Below are 23135 nucleotides of genomic sequence, written 5' to 3' on the forward strand. Positions count from 1 at the left end.
CAGAAATCTCACGCTATTCACCTTCCTTGCTATTGTCCTGTTGTTTGTCCATTATATTTTTACCAAGAAAAGCCTAGGTAGCAATGCCAGATATAATCAATAAACAAGGGTTGTATTCACTGAAGTAGTCCCGTTTGCTCAAGGACTTGTGCTTTTGCCACAGAACTTCCCTTCCGTTTCCTCCCCCCATGTGGCCCACCCAATCCAACCCTCCAGAGCAGATTGGGGGGGCACACAGGGACAAGAGAAATTCCATTGTGGAAGCAGAAGTTCTTGCACAGATGAGATAACTTAGCTGGATACAGCCCAAAATGGCTTGGATCCTAAGGTAAGTTGACAAGGAAGTTGATGAGAGGAAAAGTTCTGTGCCCCTCTCTTTTCCCATGTAGTTATCTGTGCCTCCTCTAAAAGTCTCTCTTAGTGTTCAGGAGGCCCTGCTGAACAACGTGGTATGGGGCTGCAGGAGGAGGGAGGAATTGCCTCACATAAAAGTTTAGATCCCAAGGCAAGGAAAGAAAGTTTCCCATCTATCCTCCTTGCACCAGCTCCATTGTTCAGGAGGCCCCCTAAAGATGGGCTTTGCCAGGGGGATCAGGAAAGAAAAGAGAGCAGGAAACTTCTTTCATTAACTTCCTTAACTTACTATCTAAGCCAAACCTTTTTTTTTAAGCTATTTTACTTAGTCATCATAGGAGCCTTGCAAGTGTCTTCTGCTAATGACTGCTAAGAGAAGCTAAACTTTGCAGCTTCACAGTCTCAGAACCTGGCTCTTTCACAATCCCATCTCAAAGTGTGTCTCTGCCCATATTTTTGGCAAGCTGCATTGATTGTGAAGTGCATATAGGTGCGACGGCATAATTCAATGTTTATTAAGAAAAAATTCAGAAGGGACTTCCGGGAAGGGTGACTTCGCTTGTGCCTGCTTTTGAGACGGGCTCCCGCCTCAGAAGAAGCTTATTCAGATATAAATCAGTCAGAACATTTTTTTTTTGACTGATGAAATTTCTCCCGGGCAGGGAGAAACATAGAGATCAACCTCAAAAGCCTGTTTTTGTTGGGAGGACTGGATTTCATTAATTTATGAGAAAAGGTCCAGCCAGCAATGCCGGACGGACTTCCGAACAAGCTCTATCTGATTAATGCGACATGTTTATCTTTTCTTCAAAGAGAAAACGGACTAACAGGCAAGCACCCTTCTTTCTATTCTTTTTTTTACTTGGTTTAAATTGTTGCAGCAAAAAGAGATTTGTCAAATGAATCAGCTTTAAAGAACTTCTGGGTGAGCTATAACTCTTCTCTGTTATTCACGAAATTAACAGCTTATCTCTGTTTCTATTGCAAAAAGCTGTCCTGGAAGTGCATTCTAAAGATATAAACAGAAGAGGGATTTCTATTCCGAGGAGAAAAAAATAAAAAATATGAACTTTGGAACATTATATTGTCTGGGACTATTCTCTTTTTGGTCTATTTTATTTTGACGAATCTGCTTCTTCACGACGCCACTAACTGTTTTGATGCTGGGAACTAAATTTGTTTTGTATTCTTGAACATAGAGAGATAAGGCAGGCTGCTCTGTTTATACTGTGATGTCATCAAGTCTGGAATATTAACCCAATTGTTGCTGAAATAAGAAGTGGTTCTTCTTTATTTTTGTTTTGTTTTGTTTTCGTGGTTTTAAAAATGGCAATCAAGAAAGTGGCTGAGAATCTGGAAGTAATTATGTTTCAGAAAATAATGGATGAGATTGAGATAACGAAACAAACCCTGCGACAGGGCAGTAAGGAGCTGAAAATTGAACTGAGCAAAATGACGCAGGAGCTTAAAGAAATAGGGGATCCTGTGAGAGAGGAGAATGAGATCAGAGATGAGAAAAGAAAAAATAAAGGGAAGATACAAGCCCTGGAGATTGGAACAAATGTGGAATTGGAAAAAGATCTGGAGTTTATGGATATTAAAAATAAAATCTACTGTTTGGAATTTAACGTTATCTCTGAAGAAATTAATGAAGATATTAGAGATAAAGTTATCAATGGCTTGGATAATTTTCTGGACTGGAATGACGTGATGGAGCTTGATATAGAGAAAATCTATGGAATTAATTGCAGCCATGTGACAATGGGAAAACTCTCAAGAGATGAGCCAGTGCATTTTGTAAAAAAGAAGAACAGAGATATGACTTTACAACAATATTTCAGCAACTTATTCAGAATCGATGGCAAGAAAATATTTGGGATAGAGGAAATTCCCATCAGACTCTTATTATATGACTATGGCTATGACAGCAAGATTATTATGGAATACTGATAATGGAAGATTGGACACTGAAATTACTGGACTTAACAGGACTATTGAAGATGGAAGATGGAATTAATAGGGATAATGGAATAATGGCTATTGAAATTATTGGACCTAACAGATTTTGATGAGATGGATTAATCGATATGTTTATTTGGACTATGGTTATGACAATAAGATTATTATTATTATTAACGAGATGGATTAATCGACATGTTTATTTGGAGAAAAATTGATAGATATATTTCTTAAAGAATTGAAACCTCTCTTTGACTTTTTGTGGAAAGAATAAAGTAATGTTTATGAGATTTGATGATTAATTAAGATAACTACTGGAGGAAAGTGATTTTATAATATAATTTAAGAGACAGGATTGTTATATATTGTAGACCTATAACTGATTTGATCTGCGACAAATGGGAAGTCAACATTTTATTTTTTTGTTTAATCATTTTTGTTTTGTTTTGTTTTTTGTCTTTGAATGTTTTATGATTTTGTTTTGTTTGTTTTATGAAAATTTGAATAAAAGTTATTGTAAAAAAAAAAAAAAAATTCAGAAGGAAGCACAGTAGTGGAATGAAAGAGTTATAAAAATGTTGATCTGGAGATACCCCAAGAGTTGCCCTTTGAAGATTTAACCTAACTCCTTGTTCATTAGCCTAATATCCCTCTTAGGGAAATGCTGTTTGTTTATTTATTTGCATGCTCAGCATGTCTTCTGGCCTTGTTCACCAGTCCAGTTTAGCATGATGTTCCCATTTATTTTGTCAGCCAGTTGACGTGTTAGTTCTTGGTTTACTAGTTCTGAAAGTTTTTCCCAGAAGACTTTGACTGGCTGGAACTCAAAACAGCCCTCCTGTATTACAGCTGTGAGCTGCAGAGCCACAAAACTGCCTCCTCTCATGAAACTGCAGCACTAATGGGATTTTCCCCATGAGTGCGATATCATTATAGCTAGGCTTGTGGAGTCTTCGGCCAGCTCTGCTTTTCTGTGCTCTGGCTCTGCGGTATCAGGCAACTGTGTTTTCCCCTCTGCTTACTAGGACTGAGTAGGGAAGCCAGATGAGCCGATAGCAACGGACGGTAGCACTTCTAATTTCTTACACTTCTGTGCTTGCCTTGCTTCAGCTTCCTAGTACTGGTCTGTGCAAACAGACAGCCTCATCTAATAAACATGACATTACAGGCAGCCAGCACTTAATTGATATGGCATTTTGTTCTCCCAGACACCGATGATGTCGTTCCTGGCAGTCTTGTCATTTCTGGTGGGAGGCGGAGCTGTGCTGTGCCTTTCTGAGCTGTTGCATCCCTGGAGAAATTATTTCTTGCTTTGGTTTTCTGTTTGTTCAGAGAATCAAATATTTTCAGAGGAACCCTGGTGGAGTATTTAAGAGTGAGTGAATGAGAGCCCAGATAAGAGGCATTGCTGGAGCTCTGTGGGCTGCCAGGCTTGGTCTGGCATAAGCTCCTTTTGACTGTTGCTTGGGTAAGATTATGTGGTCGTATAAATGACACCACTGGTACAGGATTCTCTTTAGAGAAATGGAGGGGGTAGATTCCCTCTGGAACAGAGACAAGATTGGGATAGAGATTTCATGCCACCTCTGAAGACTGAAGCCTATAGTGAAAGATTTCTTTGTGGAGCATATAATGGCCTTGATGTGGCTACATATCATGTGTGGCTTTTTAGATTAGAAGCTTTATAACTTTTACTCCCAAGACTTGGCTCTTGGGAGAAGCCTAGCCAGTGCCTATTCCAAAACCGCAGCCATGGTATTAATCATGGTATTAATCTTGAAGAATGGACAGATTTAAAGAAAGGGTCTTGCATGTGCAATGTACCCCTCAAATCTGCCCAAGAGATGATTGCTTACTTGCTACCAACATCTGACATTTATGGGAAATCCTGGAGACATGGCGTGCCTTGGCCCTTGCAAAAATCCAACGCTGCTGCTATATACCAGCTTGCCCTTCACCAGTCATGCCTCCTGTCTTCTTTTTCCTTCCCTCCGCTTCAGATGAATCCAGTCTGAAAATGAATGAGGTGGGACATGTGCCTCAGTCCCTCGCCAGCCACTCTGGCAGCTACCTGTGGGGTCTACAGAGAGATGAGCATGGAGCAGATATGCTAAAGCATGACCCTCGAGACACTTTCTTCCTCAGTAAGTGGGAAAGGGCCTTCCAGCAAAGTCCTTTCACTGACCATTGGAGTAAATGAAAAGGAGAGCAAGAGGAATGGGGGGGGGGGAGAATCAAAGGCATTTGTGATTTTGTCTGTATAAGCAGTTGATGGCAGCATAAGTGGCACCAGAGTGGGCAGAAGCCTTAAAATTTGGTCAGGATGGTTCCTCCTAGCTTCTGCTAATGTTGCCCTCCTGTCCCATACTCTATGGAAGGGGTAGCCAATGCGGTGCCCTCGAGACGTTGTTTTACTACAATTCCCATCAGCCCCACCAACATGGCCAGTGGTCAGGGATGACGGGAGTTGTAGTCCAGCAACCTCTGGAGCACACAATGTGGGCTTCCCCTCTTGTGCAGAGAGGGAATCTATGGAGCTCAGGAAAGAGCAACTTCGTTTGGAAGCAATCTGACCAAGAGAGAGACATCACTGGTTACTGGAGAGCAGCGTAGCCCCTTTTCTGTGCTCTGTTGCATGACAGAAAGAGCAGATACTTGGAGGAGGGCTGACTAAATGTTAGTGTCTGCAGCAATGGGATGAAGGAGGCATTCATGCAAGATACTTACTCATCTGAAATCATGAAGGAAGATGATCACCTTTGCATTTGCCATACCTGAGACTTTGGGGATTGGGAATGGAGTGGCTTTCCCTACAAGACTGGATTAATTCTGTCCTTGGAAGAAGATCTCTTGACCAACATTATTCTCAATCTCCAGGAATTTGGAGTAACACGGTAATGACCTCTTGGGGAGATGGTGGCCTACAATCTAAATCAAAGGCAGACCTCCTGGATATGACAGGGGTTAGCTTAGTCAAGGCTATATCTGCATATCTTGCTTTAAAAAAAAGCTCTGTGCTTTCCTGATCCAGATTGGATGATGAGAACAGGTGGATTCTACTACCTCTATAAATTTTTAAATTAAGGAAAATCACACATATTTGCTTAATTTGAATAATTTGTTCTACAAGTTTTACTACTTAGCAGAATTCTGATTTTGTCTGTGGTGGGGAGAAGCAAGGAGCTATGCTGGACACTGAACCCCCACCTCCATTAGTGGAAATTTTAGGCCTGTCTGCCTCATCTGAAAACAGTAAGTTTGTTCTGGACTGTACCATTCCAAAACTACGTGCAGAGGCTCACATGAATGAGTGCTGCCCCTCCATTCAAAAATAAATGCCTCTTCAGGGAGTAGGAGCTGCCAGGGAGAAGGATATCTGGCATTTATCCAGTGTGTGTAGAAGTCAAGAGAATAGCAGTCTAGGACAGGTGGTCATTCAAGCTGAGTACAATAGGACTGAGGAACCCCATGTGGTCTCTGGAAGGTCTCCTGGCTTGGTCCTGTGGCTTCCTGTTGCTTAACTGCCTTTATCTCAGCTCCCCAGATCGAGCCGTCCCACGTGGAGAATGTGCTGGTGCCCTGTGCTTACAGCCCCACATATGTGGTGAAGGACTTCCCTATTGCCCGCTACCAGGGCCTGCAATTTGTAAGTGCCCTATGGGCTTAGCCCAACTGCTCTGTCTGTGGAGAAGTATCTCTACTCTTTTTGCCATCACTTGTTCCTATGCACCTCTGCCCTAGTACACTGGTGGTGGTAATAGTTGTGAGGCGTTACGGGTTGTATTCAACATAGTGCTAAGACAAATGTCCTGTCACTACAAGGATTTCTCCTTGTGCAACAGAACATTCTCCTCCCCCTGCACACCCCGAAATCTGTTCTGGGGGTTTCCCCAACCCTCTGGAGCAGATTTGGGGACAGCACAGGGTACACACGGGGAGATGGGGGGAAGTCCTGTTGCACAAGTGAAAGTCATTCCACTCACACAATGATTTTGTTGAATACTGCTGTATGTTTGCACTGCTCTGTAAACCAAATCCAAAAGACATTATTGCTGGGTCATTTGGACCAATGCTAGTGAACCAGGAAAGAGGGCGAGGGAGGTCCAGGATAGAAGAAAGGGACGGGACAGAGAAGGGAAGGGATGGAGACCTGTGCTGGCTGCCACCTGAGCTCCGCTAACTCTACCAAAGGCCTCTTTGCTTCCTCAGGCACAGCATACTGGGGTGGAAGCTTACTTCTGATTTTTTTTTTTAAGATAAAGGCTTATTTTAGAATTTATGCCACAATGTACAGGCATGTGCATTTCTTACCACTCCTGGCTCCAGTTGGTACTGTTTGTGCCTGTAGCCCCCTGTAACCACATGTGCTCTGGCATGGGCCCCAGGAGCACCTGCTCCTTCCTACACAATATCATTTGTCCCTTTCCTCCTCCACCCTTTCTGTACGAAGTGGAAACATACATACTTTGCTGTGACTCTTCTCACCAGGTTGCCCCTCCCACAGGTCTACCTCTCATTTGTTTACCCCAATGATTTCACCCGGCTTACGCACATGGAGACAGAGAACAAATGCTTCTACAGGGAGTCTCCGCTCTACCTGGAAAAGTAAGTGTGAAGCAGGAGGGCAGTAAAGAAGTTGGCTGCCTTGTTGTTAAAGAATCTATAGAGCTGTGGAAAAGCCATCAGCGGACTTTTGTTGGGGATGGAGAGACTGGCATCTCTTGGCAGGTTAACTGTGTACCTAAAATGTAAAAAATGAATACAATGAACATGTATTTGGCCTTGAGTTCTTTGCCACATACGACTGTAGGAGGACTAGTGGTATAAGAGAACCGGTGAACTTGTCCCTTTGTGGTGTGGACACTGTTCTTTGGGGCTGGCGCTGAGAGATCGTACAGGGACTACTAAGTAGTCCATCTAAGGAGGGAGCTTTCTGTCACTGCTGGATTGGAATTGGCAAGGGGGAAATTTGGTTCACATTCATTGGTCCTCTTTCCCTTCCCAGACCTCCATAACTGTGCCGAGTCATATTTGCATGATCTTTTGATCTTGATGCTTTTTGGGATAATTCAAGGCCAGATGCTGATTCCTATGCAGCAACTGTTCTTAACTCTCTGGCATTAGAGTTACAGGGCTGAGTTGTACCTCCCACATTCCATTTTCTAGTCTATTTCATCCACATGCAACTCTATAGCAAGTGTGGTGAAGACAGAATTTATGGCCTACATAGGAGCTCTGAAGCTCAAGTTCAACAAGAGACTCTCTCCATCAATACATTTGTGTCTATCGCTGTCTGTCTACAAATGCTTACACCGTAATATCTGGTTATATGGTTAGTTTTTAAGGTGCCACCAGACTGTTTGTTTTTACTATAATTGGCTACAGCAGTTTACCCCTCTGGGCTTTGGCTATGTGAAAAGTACTCTGGGATTCCATTATAAGGGTGCTCTGCTAAGCAAAAGCAACACAGGGTGGTATTCAATCCTAGTCCTACTCAGCACAGACCCGTTGAAGTTAACAGACGTGACTCACCTAGGTTCATGAAGTTCAGTGGGTCTGCTCTGAGTACCGCTTAGTTAACTGCAACCCACAGGGCTGTCTGTCATTTTTTTGCATCTGAGATGTTGTTGCTTGCTCCTCCAGATTTGGCTTTTACAAATACATGAAGATGGATGAAGAAGAAGAAGAAGAGGAAGAGGATCCACACCAGAGAGCCTTTCTCTTCCTGAATCCTGAGAGTAAGTGGTCTTTGGGAAATATAGCTTCCTCTAATCAGGCAGGAGCCACTTCCTGATCTCTCAGTCCATTTAGTGAGTAGGTTTTGAGCCAGGCATATGAGTGTGTTTTGCTGGTGTTACAACAAGCAAGTCTGTTGTGCCATCTGCTTGTAGGGATTGCATTCCCAGCCCAAGCAGGTTATGTCTCTGGGCAGGGCTGTGCAACAGATTGCTTGGTGAGGATGGAGAGTAACTGCAGGCAGCTGCAAAGATAGGGAGGGAGAAGAAATAGCATACACATCCTTGTATGCTATACAAGAGCAGGACTGCCTCTGAATTAGTTCTTCACGGAATGACCTTTATTCATAGATGCTATCCCTTTTGGCAAAAGCCATGCTCAGGTGATATCCACCATTCCCTGCCACTGAGCACTATTCACCAGACTGTGGTTTCTGAATGCATTTACATGGATACTTTATTTTTGACAGCTTTGCCTTCCCTGCTGGCTCCCTTTCAAGAAAGCAGCACTGAGAACTCTCTTTAGTGCCATAGATTGAAGTTCTTGGGGCTTGTGCCACTGGCTACCTCCCTTAAAAGGGACATGGGCAAAGCCGCCACTCTCGCTTAAAGCCTGGGAAGAAACATATCTGATTCTTGCCACATCCTGTGGGGAGGTTTTCCTATCTTCAGCAGCTTCCTGGTCTCTACTGATAAAATGCCCCACCCACCTTTATCTCTGCCACAGGTTTCCAAAAGCTCAGACAGGCAAGCAGTTTCTGCAATCCAGAAGCAAGCGATCCAAGAGCCCGTTTGTGCTGAGACCAACCTTGTGATTACCTTAAAATGCAATCAATACTTTTCTCTCTCTAAATCTTGTTTGTGGCGGCAAGGATATTAGACCTTTGCTATCCCTTTGATATGCAGCCTTGACTCTTCTCAGTGAATTTATGTGGTTTTGCTACTTAGTATGGGGGAAATCCTCTCTTGATTCATCTGGTTGAAATGTATGAAGGATGAGGGCAGGGCTATGCCATCCAAATTTCTAGTGAAATCCCAAAGAGACCAAAATTATGCATTTAAAATTAATTATGCAAACCTGCACTATGTGTACACATTTTCTCATTTTCCATGAAGTCATTTAGTTAGCATGTTTAATTTTGATCCTACAGAATTTGTTGGCCAGAGCAGATTAGAAGTAGGGGAAGAGCTGTAGGTAAATAAAGGTCATTAGGGATGTGTAGGTAAGAGAACATGACAGGAGACCCCAAGGAAAGGGCAGGTAGCCATAGAGGAGTGCACACACAGATCTTCACTCCCTAACTCCAGAGCAATTCATAGACATTGCCTGCATATTTTCAAATATATTTCCAGAACTTTAAGGTCTAGGATCATTTAATTTCTTAGTAAAAGGTTGAGTTCCTCAGAAGCCTGGATTCTGCTCAGGATTCTGCTTGTGCACAATTATAAAGGAGGAATCATCCTCGGTGAAAGCAACAGTTTTTTCAATGCCTTGCCATGCACTTTGCCTTATGATCGCAGTAATGGCAATTCCTGATCTGATGAAATGGTGGTGTATAGAGGCTTTGCTTCCCACAGTACCCAACACTCCACCTGAATACCTTTTTCCTCCCTTGTGCTCCAAGCTTCCCCCAGCCCCTTCCTTCCTCATCCAGCTTTTACAGGCTCTACCCACTCAAAGCCTCATTATTTGCCCTAGAGTCCTCCAAACTCTTCCTGCCTACAAGTTTCCCTAGCAATCACACACATTGGGTTGTATTCAACATAGTGGTAGGCAAATTGTTCCATCAGCCCAAGGATTTCTGCTTGTGCAACAGAATGTTCTCCTTCTCTCCTCCCTCCATGCACCCCATATATCTGTTCTGGGTTTTCCCCCAACACCCCTGGAACAGATCTGGGGACAGCATGGGGCGTGTGATTAGCTAATTCTTGTTCTAGCAAAATTCTTTAGCTGAATACTCCTTTTTATCCCTGGCACTTTATCTGCTTTGCTGATGATTATTTTCTAGACTTTCTTGAAGAGGAAGAGGAAGGAGCTGACAGTCCTGAGCCCACTGACATGCTCCCTGATGCCAAGGCCAAGAGCCCCAACGTGCTGGATCCACATGCGTTTCCTGGGCTAAAGAGGAGAGAGAGGCCCTTTACCACAAAAGATTATGGGAATGAGGTGGACTACTATACCTTCAACCAGAAACGAAAGAGGCTTAATGAAGAGGGGGCACTGACTGGGCAGCCTGTCCCTACCGGAACAAACAGTGGGCCAAGTCTGAGTTCTGGGACACAAACTCAGACTTTCCAGGCCTATGAGACTGCAGCGCCTCTTGGGGAACAGGTGGTAATTTATGGGCGGTCCCTCAGCTGGGCACAGGATGAGGAGGATGGAAGGAAGGAGCCAGAGCTAGGGCTGCTATCGCCCTCAAAGCAGGGCAGCTCTTTCAGCCTCCAGCCTCGCCTCTCTGTGCCTTTCTTTGCTGGAAAGGCCAAGCAGCAGAGCCCTAAGGAAGAGGAGCAGCCCAAGAAGGAGAACAAGAAGCCCCCAGATAAAGTGTACGTGACACGGCTCCAGCCCAGCAAGAAGAAGGCTCTACCCCAAAAGGATGCTTTCCCTGGAGTCTTTCTCTACCCAAAGCCGCCAAGGAAGGTGCACTTGAACGCCAGACTCCCTCAGCGGCGGCCTGCTCCCTTCAGCAAGCTCCACAGTGTACCTGGTCATAGGACCCCTTGGCTCACTGGCAACGCCTCCAAAGAAACAGTTCCTTCTAAAAGGAAAAGCCAGCGGGCCAGCAGGAAATGGGAACAACTGTACGACCGAGAGGCCCCCAAGCCCCGAAGTAAGCAGAGGATGCGGCCCAGTGCCTTGAACTTGCCTGCAGAAGGGCTCTTCAGCAGAGAAACCTTTGAGGTCACCACCCCAGCAAGGGCCACCCTAGATTACAATTCCTCCGAGGTGGTGCTGACTGAAGGCATGCGAGTGACGTCCTTCCTGCGGATGTCAGAGGTTACAGAGTCTCAGCAGGAGGAGGTTGAGGGCCCAGAGATGGCCCAAGGGGAGGAGGCTGAGGAAGAGTTGTCTGACTATAGCTATGAGAACTCTGAGCTGCAGCAGAGCTGGCTGGAGGACTCCATCAACTGGCAGAGGACATTCAGCGTCAGCCCCGTGGATTTTGAGCTGCTGCGCTCAGACTGGAATGACCTTCGGTGCAATGTCTCAGGAAACCTGCAGCTGAGCGAGAGTGAGGTGGTGGACGTAGTGGCCCAGTATATGGAGAAGCTCAATGAGAAGAATGGCGGGTAGGGAGGGTGACATTATCTGTAGTAGTAGCAAAGGCAATCCATATGTGGAAGCAGTTTTCTGCTGCATATTTATCAATTGCTATATCAGGAACGGCAGTCACATTTTTTCTCTATATCCCAGCATGAAAGCAAAGAAAATTGATCACAGGCACTCAGTTCTGAAGGCATATGGATGAGATATTCATCCCACTTCTACCACCATCACCATGTAATGATTCTGGGTCTACAAAATTGTGGCATGAGGAGAGACCTGGCACCTTACTTGTACAAATTCTAGTGATAGGTAAAAATGCACCTTTTTAAGCCAGGCTTTTGGGGACTACTGAATGTGCATTGTCCCTTCTGTTCCTGATGTGGCATTGTTTTGTTTTTGGATTGATGGATTATGGTTTTTTTATTTGATTATGATTGTATTTTTGGTCACTTTTTGTAACAAACATTCATAACAAATAAATAAATAAGCAGACATCTGTACAATAGAAGCTGAAATGAGGACCCTACATCTACTGCTTCTACTCAGGAAATGGGCATACATTAAAAGAGTTTGCCTTTTGATGTTGGATTCACTTTTGGCTCTCTGGGAGCTAACTGGTGGGCAAGGGGTATTTCAGGAGATACAACTGAACTGAATCTGCCACAGTAACTGCTTCCTACTGATAGGGATGGAAGAGAAATTTGATTCAGTTCACATTTAAAGGTGAAACTTTCTGAAACATTATGTGAGCTGGAACACAGCCATCCTTCAAAATTCACACCTCTCCAAATTTTGCAATGCAGCTCTCCAGCCAAGTAAGGAGCACAAAAATGCACGTAGTAGGACAAAGTGTGCATATAAATGCATACATGAATGAAGATAACATAGAAAAAGGCATGGTATTAAAGGAAATATGATATTAGGGGAACCATGCTTTGCAAGAGTGTCTATTAGGCAAATCTTCATTCAAAAATGTATATATTAGGAGAAATTCATACTAAAATGCTTAAGAATTTCAATGACGACTTCTTTAAAAAAGAACTTGTAAACTAATGTAGAGATGTGGAGAAATGAACTGATATTGGCAGATTTGCCCATGTCTTCCTGTTGCTAACTTTACAACATAGAGGCAGGTGCAGTCTTGGGGGGTAGTGGCCACAAAAAAGAGAAATCAGGCTTACAACAAGCCTTTCTGCTATAAAGTAGTAGTTGGCCTTCAGTTTTATCCAGTCAGAATTTCTTTCTGATCTACCAGCAGACCTTCCTTGGTCCTACTTCTGACAAATCTACATCCTTGTTCCTTCTACCTCTGATAAGTAGTGAGGCACACAATAGCCTGCTGGTTTGAAGAAGGCCTCCACATTTGTGGAAATGCCTATAGAATCCCACTGTTTAACAGCGGATGTCACTTAGCAGTGGAACTCATAGCCCATATTTCAGCTGATTAGGCCTGTTGGATCAGGGCCTATGCAAGAAGGTTATAGTCCCTTTGGTTGGTAGGTGATGGGGACCATTCTATGTGCATCAGGGCCTCTCCTAATTTATTCCTACAAATTCTGAAGGAGGAGTGGGGAGGGACCATAGCAGAGTGGTAGAGCCACATAGGTTTGCATGCAGAAGGCCCCAATTCAAATAATCAGGTAGCAGGTGATGGGAAAAGCCTTTCTCTGCCTAAGGCACTGGAGAGCCACTGCCAGTCAGGATGTGGACAGGGAGCTTCTTATGAAGGGGGGATTTGGTTTCATCCAGAACTATGTCAGCTTCATATTCTCCCTCCCACAGCATCTACACCCTCTTGCGGATCATCAATGTGGAGAAACGGCGAGATACAGCCCGGGGCAACCGTTATCTGATGGAGCTGGAACTGATGGAGAGAGGCCAGAAGACCGTGCGGCTCTCGGAGTACATCTATGTCTTGCTGCACCAGAGCAAATCAGAAGACAGCACTGAAGTCAACCTTGAGGGACCTGCAACTGTGTCCACAGAATCTCGGCCGTCACCTAGTGCCTGGAGCCTGCTCTATGGAAAGCCCATCCTGTGTCGGCCTCTACGGCTTAGATGGAGGCATGATGTGATGGTACATTTTGTGGTGCCAGGTGAGAAACTGTCCTCTGCATCCCAGGAATGAATGGCTGCTTTCCCAGGGACAAGAAGTGGCATATAAGGCAGGTGAGGGGGTGATGGAAACCTAGTGACTTTTGTCAAGAGAGTTGAAAGGATTTGAGAGATGCTTTCATTTTCCCTGGTGCGTGTATTCCTTTTGATCTACTGCCATCTCTGCCCAAATAGGTTTGGCGGGTTTTTTTAACAATGCAGCTACCTGCCAAACTTGTTTTACCAGAGGGGAAATTGGGATGGGGATGAGTCTACATATCACAGGCGGCAGTCCTTCTTTCATACTGCCATCGTTTTTTGGGCCCGGGGAGAGGAATGAGGGTGTGCCTCTATAGCCCAAAAAACGCTTGACTGAGACCTTGGCCCAATTCGTGTGTCATCCAAGTGACAGGATTGCTGCTTCCCCATTGTTTCTTTCTGTGTCACTGTGGTGACAGAAGAAATGAGAAATTTATTTATTTACAGTATTTCATCCAGTTCATTCTAGGGGAGTGTACAATAAACATTTTTTTTAAAAAAAATATGTACAAAGTATGATATAATAAAGACAGCATCCTTTCGGAGAGTGAACAAATGGGAGAGGCAACAGGACTACAAAACTAAAAGCAGACTGAGGGAACATAATCCTTTAAAATCCCTTGACAAATACAAAATGACTTAACCTGGCACCAAAAGGATTGTAATATCAGCACCAGACATAGCTCTTTGGGAGAATCACATGGGAAATAATTATGTCCATGCCCCAGTTGGGAAGCTAGTGCAAGCTCTGAACTTCCCACAAGATCTGTCCCTCCCACAAGATTTCCTCATTTCATACGTTACCAGGCCACCATGGAATACAAGCACAGAGAAATCTGGCTCTTAATGTGGCTGCTGCCGAGATGTTTCCTCCAAACAAAAGGCCACAAGAAGGCCACAGTGTCTCACCTGCTTGGTAAATGTCACAGTGACTGTGTCCTCCCATAGGGCAAGCAACTGCTACAAGCCTGGCTCTATGTATCATGCCCCCCCAAAAGCAAAAAGGCAAATCCTGTATCTCAAAGGAAAAGATAAATTCTGTAACAAATTAATTATTAAAATGTGTGCCTGTTTATACATACAGAAACCATATTCTGTCCTGAGAATGTTGAAGTGCAGAGTAGGAGTAGGAGTAATCTGTGATCTGGAGTTAAGGTTGAGCAGTGAGATGGCAAAGTTTACTGATGTCACCAAGTTTTTCACGGCGGTAAAAAAAAAAAAAGGAATTGCAAAAAGCTTCCAGAGGATCTCTCCAAATTGGGGGAACAGGCATTAATTGCAATAATTGCAATAATTGCAGTTCTGAATGTAAAGGGATGCACATTGGAGGATAAGGCTATCAAGGCTACTAATCATGATGGCTATATACTACATCCAGGTCCAGGATGAGAGGCAGCATGCTTCTGAAAACCAGCTGCTGGGGAAAAACAGCAGGAAAATATTAATGTGCTGATGTCCTGTTTGTAGAGTTCCCAGAGGCATCTGGTTGACTGCTGTAGGAAACAGGTTGCTAGACTGGATGGGCCTTTGGTCTGACTCAGCAGGGCTGCTCTTAACTATGTATTTGTATCTTTTTGCTGTATAGTTATTTCCTTCTTCTGCTAGTTGAATACCGAATTGCCACAGGCTGAATACCTCTGAAGTCCTGGTTGTGTTTGAAACACATGTTCAGAGTGTTATTCTCTTGACAGTGCTGATATCTGTCCATACAGATAATTATACTATAGTCAGCATGGATTTTTCACATTTCGCAGTGTTAAATTGAAAATACCCCTCATGCCATTCTGATGCTTCCTATAAGCTCATTTCAAAACAAAACCTTACAAAATTTATAGTCCTGAACTCAGAAACACTTGCTTAACAACGCTGTACATTTTCATGGCGATACACAAAATGGTCAGAAAGAATCGATAGTTCAAAGTGTAAAAAGAGAGAGAGAAAAACCAGATCCCTTTTGGACTTTTTTCTGTCAGAGTTCTCATAATTTGTTGAAATTAATTAAAAATCAGACATGTTCACAGAGTACCTGTAATCCTATTACTGACCTTGCCCCATACTTTGACCTTCATCTTCTGCAGTTTAAAAGTTAAAAAAATGTCTGGTTGATTTTTAATTAATATAAGAAATTTAGCATTGAACTGAATGATAGTGTTGGGCATGCTCAGTAAGAACCAACTGTCAGTGTTCTAAAAGCCAGACTCACAGCTGCTTGGCTTGGCTAATCAGGGGGCCACACCTACACCAGACCTTTATTTCACTTTAGACTGTCAGGGCTTCCCCCAAAGAAACCTGGGAAGTGTAGTCTGTGAAGGGTGCTGAAAGAAGACTCTTATTCCCCTGACAGAGCTCCAGTGGCCAGAGTGGTTTAACAGTCAGCCTCTCTGATTGAAGGGGAACAGGGCCTCTGCTAGCAACTTTCAGCACCCTTCACTAACTACACTTCCCAAGATTCTTTAGGAGAAGCCATGACTGTCTAAAGTGAAATAAATAAAAAGGTGGGAGAAACCATGAAAAAGAATGATACTGTTCAAAATGTTTTCCAAGCAAAGGGGCTTCCCCTGTGCCCAGTGCCCACCCATCTAGTCTCCTCCCCTTCCCCTCCCTCCCTCCCCCTCCCCTCCTTGCCCCTTCTCCATTTCAGTTTCACCTATCGTAAGCATGATTGCACAGGAGTAAATCCCACTGAACTCAAAAAACATGCAAATGATCAAACCTGCCCTCCTATCCCCTCCCTCTTGCCCCCTCCCTCCCCCTCCTTCTCTTCCCCCTCCCCTTCCAATCCTTTCCTTCCCCCTCCTCTTCTTTCCCCTTTCCTCCCGCTCCCCCTCCCCTATGGTCAGTTTTACATATCCTAAGCTTAATTGCACGGGAGTAAATCCCACTGAAGTGAATAAACATGCAAATGATCAAACCTGCCCTCCCATCCTCCTCCCTCCCATCACCTCCCTTTTGCCCCTTCTCTCCCTTTTGCCCTTTCGCTTCACCCCTCCCCCCTTCCAATCCCTTCCTTCCCCCTCTCCCTCCTGCTCCCCTCTTCCTCCTTCCTCCTTCCCTCTACTCCCCCCTCCCCCTGCTCCTCCTCCCCCCCCAGTCAGTTTTACCTATCCTAACCATGACTGCATGGGAGTAAATCCCACTGAATTAAGTAAGCATGCAAATGATCAGACCTGCCTTTCCCCTCTTCTCTCCCTTCTTCCTCCCTTCCCCTCTTCTTTTTTCCTCCTCCCTTGCCCACTCTAGGCCTCCCTCCCCATGTTCAGTTTCACCTATCCTAAGCATGATTGCAGGGGAGTAAATCCCACTGAACTCAATAAGCAATCAAATGATCAATCCATTCTCAGCAAACTTGCACAGGATCCCATTTCTTACCTCCTGGATTAAAAAGCAGAGAAATTCACTAACTGGCAAAAAACCTTGTGTTTTAAGAACATACCTATAGCCAACAGATATTTCTATCAAACTTTAAAAAGCAGGGGAAAAGGGGACCTGTGGTTACCAAATTCTTCCAAGCTACACAGGAAGTGGATTGGACTGTGGAAGACCAACACAAATTGTGTTTGCATTTTGACAGATTTGTAGGTCAGTACAATATCTCAGAGAGGAGGTCAGGTCTCCTGCTCCCCTGGTGCATTCACTATAGTTGCCCAATTTCCCTGCTTTTTAAACTTTGATAGAAATATCTGTTGGCTATAGGTATGTTCTTAAAGCACAAGGTTTTTTGCCTATTAGTGAATATGAGCCTTTCATCATGAGGATCCTCCCTCAGGAATAGTTTACTGTGTGTGTTTAAAAATGCTAACAACCTGTATTCATTTCTTGCAGTGAAAAATCAAGCACGTTGGGTACAGCAGTTCATCTCAGACATGGCTAACCTATACTTGAACACCAAGGATGCCAACTTCAACGTTATCCTGGTAGACTTTGATAGTGACGACATGGATGTTGAGAAGGCACTTCAGGAAGCTCACCTACCCAGGTAATTCAAGCAACAATGGAAGCCCTGGAGCCTTTTTCTTTGGGTGTTCTTTCTAGCCTCCACAAGCGTTGAAGCTGCTCTTGCTGCTTGCTTTCTGAGCTGGACCATTAATGCTATCCAAACACATTTGTTTGAATTATACAGTGGGCACCGTTGGCCACTAGGGAGATGAGTAAAGCCATTTAAATGATCTGTGGCTTTATTTCCTCTACAAATTTCCCATCATCATGACTGACTGGCCTGTTTTTTTTAGCTCTGGGTAAACATGAGGCTTGAACAACAAACAAAAATGCCCCAGCTCACGTATGGAAATAGGGACCAAAAACAGTAGTGTGCCTGCTGAAATCAGATCCCCTATTAAGGGCCTTTTTGGCCAAAAGGCTGCATAGAAATAAACTGTAACATAACACATTAAGCAGTGCTTGTGTGTGTGTATCCTTTGCTACCGCTATTTCTCCATTCATTCTGTGTTGTAATGATGTCCTTGCTTTTGAGCTGCAGCCAAATGCTAACCTGATGACTTAACAATCTGCAGATAGGATTCTTATGGCTGCAAGTTTAAATGGTAGATTAAGACTACAACTCTTAGAGCACTTACTAGGGAGTACACTCCACTGAAAAAAATGGGGCTTACTTCTGAATTAGCATACAAAGATTTTCACTGTAATTGACTTAAAATTTTGCAACAAGATCCTATGCAAGTTTACTTGAAAGTAATCCCTCTGAGTTCCATGGGACTTACTCCTTATTAGGTGTACAATTTTAACTGGTGAGGCAGCAATTTAAAGGGGAGTTATTCATTTTCTCAGTCTTGGGCATCTTACTAAATAGACAATGAACAAGAAAGCATTAAAGATTCCTTCTAAAAAGGAGCAATGATTAAAAAAAATTCTCATTAAATGGTAAGTTAGTGCAATCTTTTCAACAGCTCACGAAAGAGGTCTCTATATTGAGGTTAAGGGAGTGTGCAAATTTGTTTAAATGTACTTGATTCTGTTGAATTAAAAGGCATATAGTTTAATCAACTAAAAGTTCTTTAATTGGTGGGCAGCCCTAATCCTTTCTTCTCTCTACCCTGCCATGACTATAGTTCAGTGTTTTCCTTCAGATGGTATATCCACATCTGTTTCCACCTTTCCAATATTCGGAAGCCCCTGGCGGTTAGAACCAAGTTCCAAAAGCCGTATAAAAGCTTTGTCCTCCACCAGGCCTTCCAGCCCCCTGATCATCTCTGCACCTTTTGTTACCGGTGTGCATCTTCTTCACAGGTACCAATACTTGAAGCGCACAGGAAACTTTGAGCGCTCAGCCGGATTACAGGTCGGGGTGGACTCCATAGAGGTGAGGACTGAGGGAAAGGGAATAGCTCTTCCCAAAACTGCTTAGCATCTGGTTTGATACCCAGTCATGGCTTGTCTATGCTACTATTTGATCCCACAGGATGCCAGCAGTATTGTGTTCCTGTGTGACCTGCACATCCACTTTCCCCTCAACATTCTAGACAGCATCCGGAAGCATTGTGTGGAAGGGAAGCTGGCCTATGCACCCATCGTCATGAGGCTGGGCTGTGGGAGCTCTCCACAAGAACCCAATGGTATGTAAGGCAGGGCTGCTGTTGAGGAAGTGGAGGAAGTTCAGCTGACTGAATGAGGCTGTTTACGTGAGAAGCAGCATGGCTGCACTAATCAACACAGCTAGCTTGGCATTGTACAGCAAAAGTCAGTTAAATAGCCAAACGACTGGAACAGCAACTGTGCCCTGGTTCCCATCTACCTCTCTTACAGGAGATCTACAGCCCTCACTCTCGCAGACACAAAACTCTTTCATGAAACCCTCCTTAAAACTTCACTTTCTTATCTTCTGCAAAGTAGCACAACTCACTACTCATTGCTCTTAAGAACAAAATTAACACACAGGGTAACTCTGTAGGCACTTTTCTTGAAGCTGCTCTATAAACGTCAGCTCAAACTTCATGCGGCCCCCGTCAGGAAAATTTGCATTCCCACAGTCCATCAGAGAAAGGTCAGACCATTTGCCTGAGGGCTGTACAGCAAGTTCAGAACAGAACCCAAGAGTTTTGCCTCTGATTTTCTTGCTGGGAAACCTGACTTTGCTGCTCTTATCTAAATGGTTTTGACATGAAAAGCCGTAAATGCCAAGTGGGGAAAGGTTTTCGTTCTCTGTCTCTCTCTCTGTCTCTCTCTCTGTCTCTCTCTCTGTCTCTCTCTCTGTCTCTGTCTCTGTCTCTCTCTCTCTCTCTCTCTGTGTGTGTGTGTGTGTGTGTGTGTGTGTGTGTGTGTGTGTGTGTGTGTGTGTGTGTGTGTGTGTTAGTGGAAGGCAGCAGGAGAGAGAACACTGAAGTTACTATTTTTTTAATAGGTAGTATTATTTATTAATTATTATCATATCTATGGAACTGTAGGGTATAGTCCACTGTTCTTCAACCTTTGGTCCCCAGCTGTTGTTGGACTACAACTCCCATCAACCCCAGCCAGCTTAGCCAATGGCCAAGGATGATGGGAGTTGTAATTCAACAACATCTGGGGACCCAAGGTTGAAGAACAGTGGTATAGTCAATTAAGTCTTGCTCAGAGTAGACCCACTGATATTAATGAACCTAAGTTAGCCATGTCTATTAACTTCAGTGGATCTACTCTGAGCAGGACTAACATTGAATACCACCCCATGTGTTTATTATCTGAAGTATTTTGGTTATATGGGCTTTGCCCAGTAGGCATTCCCCTTTTGCAAATAATTCTCACCTGAAATCTGTTTCATATTTGTGACCACTGTGCTGAAAATCCAAGGCAGAAGAGCACTGGAATTGGTGGGGCAGCAGAGTGACCACTGTCTGTTTCTCCTGGTGCTCTGCCATTGCTGAGAACTGCTGCCAGTCAGCATAGACAATATTGTCAACACTTGCCAACTGGATCAAGTTAATTCAGGCAGGTACTGGACCAGTGTCTGGAGGCAGCAATGGGCTAGATGAAGGCCAGTAAATTGAAGCTAAATCCTGACAAGATGGAGGTACTGTGGATTGGTGGTTCCCAGGTTCAGGAAATGGGAAGGCTTTTCTAGACAAGGTTGCACTCTCTCAAAGAGACAAGTGCATAGTCTGGGGGTACTCCTGGATTTTACTGTTCCTGGATGGGGATAGCCTAGCCTCAGTGATCCATGTATTAACAACCTCCTGGTTGGATTACAGCAATTAGCCCTATCTGGGCTGTCTTGGAGGATGGTCTGGAGACTGCAGCTGGTGCTAAGAAACAGTGGCCAGAGTGTTAATGGACATGTCTGCATAAGACCATAGAACATTGGCTCTCGAGGGATGTGCACTGCTGTCTAATTGCCACTGGATCCTATTTAAGATGTTAGTGCTAACATTTAAATCCCTAAACAGTTCAGGACTTGCCTGTCTGAAGGGACACCTCTCCCCATGGCCTTGAGGTTGGCTGTGGAGATTCTTCTGCAGTGCCTACACTGAAATTAAGAGGTCTAGGACTTGCTAGAGGGCCTTCTTAGCAATAAGCATCCCAGTTGTGGAAGAAACTCCCCTCTGAGCTCTGACAGGCCCCTTTTAGAACTACGTGAAAACCTTCCACCAGACCTTATGAATTGGTTGTGTATGTGCATGGGGGACATGGCCTTGTTTATAATAGATGGATTTGTGGGCATAATTTTTAATTGCATTTCCCTTTTTATCTTCACTGTATTTTAGATTGTTGTGACTCACCCTGAGATCACTAGCAATTAGGTCAGGATATAAATTTTATAAATAAATAAGAAAAAAATAATAGAACAGGTCCTAGTTTCACTTAATCCAACAAAAGTTTATCCAGTAGACTTTATCTCTGTACCTATTTTGAATCTGCATGAGGTGATATTTGCAGCCAGCAGGTAGCAAAATAAACTGGAGACCAGGACTGTCTAGGCTCTCAGACATAGCCTTGCTTCCATATTAAGATCCAGGCATCATTCTTGCTTCAATTTTTCTCAGGCTACTGGGAGGTGAATGGATTTGGCCTCTTTGGTATCTACAAATCTGACTTCGATCGTATCGGTGGGATGAACACAGAAGAGTTCCGAGACCGCTGGGGTGGGGAGGACTGGGAGCTGTTGGACAGGTGAGGTTGCTGAGGTGGCCTCGAGGCCCTAAAGCCTTCCATGCTGGGTAAATGTAGGAATTATTCCTGATGCAGAATGAGGGAGGTTTATTGAATCTGGGTAGAAAACTGGCAATATTTGGAGCAGAGATTAGTATCTTGAGGTCTACTATACCTTTGCAGAGGACTCTGGCATCTGGCAGACGTAGCTGATGTTATCAGCTCATGCTGGGGCTTAGTGGCCTCTGTGCAGGCCTCAGCACAAATAGCGTGGCTCAAGATCCCTGTTGCTGTCCCTGAGTTATCATGGGGGAGCGGGCTAACAGCAAAGTGGACCTCCACAGACCCTAGATATTCCTGCATGCTGTGTGGTGCATTCAGGGTCAAACAGTTTAAGGAAGCAGATGGAATTCTCCAGTAACCGTAATGTATCATTCCCTCCACCTCCCTTTTCTTTTCTTTTTTGAAGTAGCGAACAGCAACAAGATTAACTTTTTCCTTCCCCAGCAGCAATGCTCTGCCATTGTGTAATTAAATTCTTTAGTGATTGCATGTTCTGCTGCTGCTGCATGCTTCTGTCTACATTTTTAACTGAGAAGGGCAAACTGCAGTAGAGCTCTCTCCCATCTGCCCACACAAGGCTATTCCACCTCCATCTGTTATATATGGACAGGATATTGTGCAGTTGACTTTGAAAAGGCCCAGGGCTTTCATGCAAAATATGATACGTTACTGGAGCCTGCTGTGACTTTGCAGAAATGCCTTTAGGCTGCTGTTCTGCTTGAAGATTTCATTTCAAGAAGTGTCACCATTTTTCCAGCTCCTTGTTGTAGTGCACAAAGAGCCAGAATGCTGTATTCGCCCTCGATTTTAACCTCTGCTTAATACAACGGAAGCCATTCTCCCCAACATTTGTACCAGGAATCCTGGAATGTTTGCCTCTCCATAATGTACACTGAGAGAGGTGAAACTTCCACAGATTTTCCCTTAGTTATTGGACATGTCATCCTGCCATTGCTACAGTCATGCATGGTTTCTTCAAAGGATAATGAAAGAGCCAAAAGCAGGATTTCTGCATATTAATAATTTATTTCTTAAATGTATATGCTGCCTTTCAACCAAATTGGTAGAGCTATCAAATGATCACTATGTCTTAGCAATTTAACAATGTGGCTTTAGCAGCGTAAATTGATTAATAAGCTTTCATTGCAGAGTCACACAACTCAACTGAGGGCCCCTGGATCTTTGGTGCTGCAGTCTTAGAACAACCTCATTTTCTTAAGGGTGTTGCCATCACACAACAGCAGCAGATTCCTTTGCCCCCACCAGTGAGTGTTGGTCCCTTCTGTTCTGCCACTGAATGTTAAATAGGAAAACCATTGATTATAATTTTCTCCTTCTTCCTCTGTCCTCATTTACTGAGCTATTTGCCCTGTAGAACTGGCCCAGGGAGCAGTACGCTTGCCCTTGGATAGCTTCCCCCAGCATCAGAGAGGGACAGGACAGCAAAATGGCAGTGTCGTTTATCAGTGACCTCAGCCTGGAAGGCTACCATACCACAGTTGCCATTTTGGTGGCCATGCTTCTTGATTGGACTAATACGGAAC

General features: G+C 44.1%; 1 protein-coding gene across 5 annotated transcripts in view; it reads left to right on the top strand.

Annotated features, from left to right (window-relative positions):
* Window positions 1-23135, top strand: part of B4GALNT4 (beta-1,4-N-acetyl-galactosaminyltransferase 4) — a 248877-nt gene that overhangs the window by 222752 nt on the left and 2990 nt on the right. For 4 of the 5 annotated variants that reach the window (XM_061609887.1, XM_061609889.1, XM_061609888.1 and 1 more), the window contains 10 exons: window positions 4314-4457; window positions 5850-5959; window positions 6818-6918; window positions 7957-8051; window positions 10058-11339; window positions 13099-13412; window positions 17272-17425; window positions 18694-18766; window positions 18866-19019; window positions 21423-21549. In XM_061609887.1, coding sequence (XP_061465871.1) covers window positions 4314-4457; window positions 5850-5959; window positions 6818-6918; window positions 7957-8051; window positions 10058-11339; window positions 13099-13412; window positions 17272-17425; window positions 18694-18766; window positions 18866-19019; window positions 21423-21549 — 2554 coding nt within the window. Of the gene's footprint in view, window positions 1-4313; window positions 4458-5849; window positions 5960-6817; window positions 6919-7956; window positions 8052-10057; window positions 11340-13098; window positions 13413-17271; window positions 17426-18693; window positions 18767-18865; window positions 19020-21422; window positions 21550-22740; window positions 22857-23135 lie in introns of all 5 variants that reach the window. The other variant, XR_009760580.1, reaches the window with a different exon arrangement.

Source organism: Rhineura floridana, chromosome 2, assembly GCF_030035675.1.
Source record: "Rhineura floridana isolate rRhiFlo1 chromosome 2, rRhiFlo1.hap2, whole genome shotgun sequence".
Taxonomy (NCBI): Eukaryota; Metazoa; Chordata; class Lepidosauria; order Squamata; family Rhineuridae; genus Rhineura; species Rhineura floridana.